Source organism: Cajanus cajan, chromosome 3 (genome assembly GCF_000230855.2).
Source record: "Cajanus cajan strain Asha chromosome 3, NIPB_CcT2T_4, whole genome shotgun sequence".
In the NCBI taxonomy this organism is placed as follows: domain Eukaryota; kingdom Viridiplantae; phylum Streptophyta; class Magnoliopsida; order Fabales; family Fabaceae; genus Cajanus; species Cajanus cajan.
This window is the reverse complement of record NC_138519.1, coordinates 67,493,422-67,499,421: the sequence shown is the minus strand read 5'-3', so window position 1 is coordinate 67,499,421 and position 6,000 is coordinate 67,493,422. Positions and strand designations below refer to the sequence as shown.

The 6,000-nt window shown below is 35.7% G+C and overlaps 1 protein-coding gene across 2 annotated transcripts; it reads right to left on the bottom strand.

Annotated features, from left to right (window-relative positions):
- Positions 1-425: 425 nt before the first annotated feature.
- On the bottom strand, positions 426-4,376 carry LOC109796413 (polyadenylate-binding protein RBP47). 2 transcript variants are annotated; one of them, XM_020356094.3, is made up of 6 exons: positions 3,884-4,376; positions 2,787-3,270; positions 1,618-1,694; positions 1,409-1,539; positions 1,041-1,137; positions 426-795 (listed from the first exon to the last, which is right to left on the bottom strand). In XM_020356094.3, exons 1-6 carry the CDS (start codon positions 4,232-4,234, stop codon positions 673-675), a joined length of 1,263 nt encoding a protein of 420 aa, XP_020211683.2. In that variant the 5' UTR covers positions 4,235-4,376; the 3' UTR covers positions 426-672. The 2 variants fall into 2 exon arrangements, with proteins under 2 accessions (XP_020211683.2, XP_020211679.2); XM_020356090.3 differs by having other exon boundaries at positions 1,618-1,700; positions 3,884-4,375.
- Positions 4,377-6,000: the final 1,624 nt, after the last annotated feature.

Here is a 6,000-nt window from a genome sequence, read left to right as displayed (position 1 = left end):
ATCTTGGTCATGTATTTAGCCTTTACCTCATCATCCTCCACAAGAAGACTAATAATATCATACGAAAACTTTAAGCTACACGTCACCCCGACCACAACTTTATAAAACCAAACACTAGAGAGTTCAAAATCTTGGAGTGAACTTCCATTAAAAAAAATAATATAAAAAGGGCACCATTGTTATTGAATGAAAAAACAGACACAAGAAAATACTACCATTTTTCTACGGTCGAGGACAGCATACACAGTTGTTATCTTTGACTCAACAATTTTTAAATTTATAATCTTTTATATCAAATTATGATTTAAATCATTTCATAATTATATATATTTCCCTCGTATTATTAGAAGTCAGTGAGAAAACTCGGAATTGACGTCAGATTCAGATTAGGCCTCTACATGGAAATTTTGCAAACAGCAACAATGTACTGTAAAGATAAGTATTTAAAATAATTTTAGCTGTCTGCTACCAATATGTTTTAATGGTTTAAAAAACAAAAATACCCGAGGCATATTATATATGGTCGGGTTCAATCCAAAATTTCAGTCATTTTAATACAATCTTTAGAACCTCGCATACCGTATAACCCAGCTACAAATTTAAAAATAATACTACAGCTTAGTGGAGAGCAATAAAATCCATCCTACTTCAATAGAGTTCCGCTAAGCCCCGTTAGGAAGCCCCTTGAACTGCAGCAGCAGGCTGCATGGCAATATCCTGATTCTGTCTCGCAGCAAATCCATGCCCTCCATAACCCTGACCACCATAATGGCTTCCATTGGAATCAGTTCTCCACTGTTATCCCAAGGGAATTGAATTAGTGATGGATTTCAGTAAAAAAAAATGAGAAATTTTATTAGAAATTGCAATTTTTCAGCCTTGAATAATGCGAGAATTGATTTTTGGGCCTTCCATATCTAAATATAGAATTGGAAAGTATAATGCTAAAAAGAGAATGCCACTCAACCTATTTTCCCATCATATATCCTAAGATAAAATACATTGAAAATCGACTGAATCCAAAAAAAAAACAAACTTACATGCTTATTTCCTGGACTGCGACCCCAAGAAAGACGCACTGTTTGCTTCCCAATTACTGTCCCATTCAATGTCTGAATTGCTTCCTCAGCATTCTTTCTATTACAGAGACAGCATAAAACATAGTTAATTCACTAGGGCAAAAATAAGACCACTAATTATGTTGGCAATGGTAAACAGAATCAAAACATTATATGCACTAGTCCTCAGAAACTTGCTTAGATATTCGTATCATTAGAGGATTTCAAAAGCAATAGAAGTTGGCATATCCAATTTCACAGGAAACTAACTAATATACAGGGGCAGGGGTTTCACAAACATGCAAGTTATATATGTCAAGTGTCAACATGTTAAGAGACTACAAGAGTACCTGTCAGCAAATTGAACAAATCCACACCCTTTACCCACTGGAATTTTCACAGAGACAACCTCACCGAATTGCAAAAATGGTTGTCTGAGTTCCTCATCACTGATATCAGAATCAAGCCCTCCAACAAATATCTACAACAGAGACCAGTTGCTGAGATATGAACAACGGAAGATGATTAACATGTAAAAAAATTACAAAATCCAACTCACGGTAGTGTTGTTAAAATCCCCTTCAGAGTGGGAACCTTGGGCAACAGCACCATTAGCTGGGTGTCCACCAGCTAACACTACAGCTAGTTAAAGAAATACAATATCAGATTTTGAAGTTTCTAATTAAAAGCATGATATATGATATAACTCATTCCAGTGAAAAGCTTCTGGTGTTATAAACATAAACAGCAAGTCTGGTAATATAGATGAATTTTAGAACAATGAACAAAGAACATTACTGCCTGATTATGGATTCAAGTTTCTAAATTGTGAAAATATATCTACACATAGTGAAATTCCATGATAAATTTAGCATTGGGGAATATATATAATATGACATGAAATGGGCAAGGGAATAGAAACCAAGAGCAAAAGCAAGACAAATCTGCAATAAGCAACAATAGAAAAAGGTCCATTCAAGCTGAAACAACATATGGCAAATAACCTATGCATATATCTATTGATAAGCAATTGTAGAAGTTATGATTACCGATAGCGCAAAGCACATTTACAACATATGATTACTAATAGATAAAACACATTACTTGCAACTTATTCATCACATATGTTAATATCCAAATTTTAACCAGTTAAGGATGGAAGTGCACACAAATAATAATAATAATAATAATAATAATAATAATAATAATGACAACAGCAGTGATGATTAAACCTGGAAACACATTGGCTGGAAAAAAAATCTTAGCTTCTAAAAGTGAACAGGGAAAATAATTTTTTGGATTTCCTTTCAGTTAATGCAAAATATTAGAGGTATATGCAGAAGAAAACACAGATACTGGTTTAAGGGTTTGTTTGGATGAACTTATCCAGAAGAACTTCTAGAAGAAAAAAAAAATAGATAGGAAAAATGAAATAAACTTCTCCATAAGCTAAAACTAACTTATGCACAAATTAAAAAATAATTTTTTGAAAAAGGTAATATGAGAAAGTTTCATCAAATTAGATAGTGCATAAGCTAATTTTAACTTGTGAAGAAGTTCATTTCACTTTTTCTTCCAACTTTTCTCTCCTAGGAGTGCTTCTGTATAAGTTTATCTAAACAGACCCTAAGTGAGACATTGAAAGAAATTACAAAATGATCATTAAGATAGCATAATCACGTAAAACTACTTCACAAGCATGCACAATGAGAATTATAAATAACAAACCTTGAGAAGAATATTGTTGTTGATAGCCATATGTTTTCTTGGGAGTAGCAACACCTATTCTCATGGGCCTACTAGAACAATAAACACCATTCATCTCAGTCATTGCCCTTGTTCTCTCATTTTCATCACCAAACCTAACAAAACCGTAGCCTTTTGAACGGCCAGTATTAGAATCAATGACAACTTTTGCTCCCTTAATGGACGAAAATCTGCTAGCAAAAGTCTCTTGCAGCATTGCATCAGTAACATCTATGGCCAAGTCTCCCACAAATATAGAGAGATCAGAAGTAGCATCAGAAGAACGCCTATCGCCGGCACTGAACGTGGCCCAATTCAGACGAAACGCCTGATCCGTATTTGGCATCATGGTGCCATTATAGTTCTGCAAGACTTTCTCCGCTGTCACCCGCGAATAGAACTCCACAAATCCATATCCCTCAGACTGACCAGTTTGCTTATTCCGTATGACCTTGGCTGACACAACCTGCATGTAAGACACCACACCATCAAAAAATCCTTGCTAATCAATGCACTTAGAGCCATTCTAAAACCAATGGGGACTCTCACAAGCAAAAAGGTTCACAATTCACAAATGCTCATAAATTGCAACATTAATTGTCAACCAAGGATCTTCAAAATTAGAAAAGAAGACAAACTACATTGACAAATGCTCATAAAATTCCAACGGTTGATTTTCTACCAAGGATCTTCCAGATGCGGATATTTTAGAAAGAAAAAAAACTAAAACTAAAAGGTTGGGTTTAATTAGGCACTTTTTCCATAGTGCAATTAAGAGATCTTGGATGTATCAGTTTGATGAAAACTTATGCCAACAAAGCAAAACCCTCAGATTAAGGGACCACTGAGGCCGCCAAAAGCACATCCCCTTGGATTCGCAATCCCAAGGATTGAAACGGAAAATTCACCTCAAACAATCCTAATCACACACAAAAAGTAAGATCAAGGAACCCGAAGTAACCGAAGTTCGAGAAATATTTAATTTCAATCATCAGAACAACACGCGGTCACAAATCAAGCTCATTGAAACAATCTGTAGCTTTGAACAGCAATTAAGGAAGAGAAGAATTGGAAGATACCTCGCCGGTGTGAGCGAAGCAGTTATGGAGGTAGTTCTCGTCCATCCAATGGTGAAGGTCGCCGAGCCAGATGGTCCTGATCTCGTCGGAGGAGGAGGCGGCGGCGGAGAGCTGCTTGGTGTTGTGGTGGTGGTGGTGCTGGGGCGGCGGGGGCGGGGGCGGGTACTGGTGGTGGACATAGGGCATGTAATGCTGAGGGTACATCATCATCTGCTGCTGCATCATGGCCATGGCGGTGGCCGGGTACTGCATGGCCATCCATTGGTGCTGATACTGATGCGGCTGCGGCCACTGCTGCTGCGGCTGCTGAGCCTGCTGATTCAGATCGCCGTTGGTGGAAGGCTGAGCCATGGCTTCGTTTAGTTAGTTGGTTTCTCTTTCTCTCTTTTCTCAACTCGCAACGGTGAGAGCAGAGAAGAGAATGACCTGGTCCACGCGAGTGCGGAGATGCCAAGACCAGGCAGCCCCAGAGAAAGAGAAAGAAAGAGAAGACGCTCATTGTAGGGTTGGTCTTTTATAACCCCACCCCTACCCTTAACATGGGTTTGCCTTGGGTTAACCCTTAACCGCCTTGGGTTTGGATCCAGGGTTTAAATCGTAATATCACACCCCACCCTTCCAACTTTGCAATTGCATTTGCAACCCTAACTCCTAACTCCTTCGCCGTCCGTGATTATCTCTCCCGCTCTGGGCCCCACTCCTCTTCTTAACCCTCCCACTTGCAAAACCCTTCCACTGCACTCATTATTTTTATACACGCTTCACTTTTTTTTGCTTATATATTTTCTTCTATGCTCAGATCTAATCTAATTCTGCGGTTCATCAAATTCTTTAGATCAATTATATTAACCTATTTATGTAACTAACTATTATTATTACTATGTAGCAAACTAATTGTCTAGTACCTAATTTGAATTCCGTTTTTCATAAATTATTATTATTGTTCATGCTTATCACCCCATGTGCGTGTACGCATTTAAGGCTCACTCTTTCTTTTTTGTGTTCATAAAAATCAAGGATGCCCAAACTTTTGTTTTCTTTCTAAAGAGAAAAATAATTAGTTTTCTAAATGAGAAATGTTGGGACTTGGATAGTTTCTTTGGAGAAGTGACCTAGGTTGATCTCAACATGGTCAAACCACGGAGGAAGTGGATTTGATTTGATTTGATTTACCGTAATCTCAGACAAATTTTACATGGGTTGAAATTCTAAAGTCATCGTTATTAATTATTAGTTTTATGAAATAACCAATTTAATCTTTAGAGTTATCAATATAAGTAAATATCTTACTTAATTTTTTTAATATTTATTTAGAGTTTAGTCTTGTCATTCTATATGCGTGAATACTAAGACAGACAACAGAAATTAATTTCTTTGAATTGTAAAGTGTGTTTGATCATTGATGTACATTAAAAGACGATATAAACAGGAGAAACATGATATAAATAGTTGAATCAAGGCTTTTCTTTTTTGTTTTATGCATCAGTTAAGTGATTAATTTACAAAGTAATTTTAGGGGTAAAAAACAGGGGATTGTACCAACTACAATTCTCATTGAACTTGCTGGTTGTTTTGGGTTGAAGTTAACAAGATTAAATTGAAGAGTAGAGAAGTATCAGTAATATACTTTTTTTAATATATTTTTAATTGATTGAAATTTATTAAAAAAATATAAATTTTGATGAGATTCATATTTTATTGACTCTCTTTTCTGATTTTATGATTTTCAAATAAGTTTTAAACAATGAAAATGAATCTGTACCAAAAAAAAAACAATGAAAATGAATGTGTTACTAATACTCATTGTAATCGGTATATTTGACTTTCTATTAGAGTTTTGTGTCAGATTTATCCTCTAATTTTTATTTGTTCTTTTAGTGAAAGATTTACGAATTTTTTACTGAAATATTATTTTTTTTAAAAAAATAGTCAAATAACACCTGTACCAATTTATTTACCCAAGTAGACTTGTTTACTGTTCATGTTCAGAATTCGGTTTTATATATTTTTATATTTTTTTTTGCGTTTTTGGGTTTAGGCATGTGTAAATGCTCCATCTGGAATGACTCGTTCTGTATCTGGAAGGACCCGTTCTTAAACCAGAACAGGCCATTCTA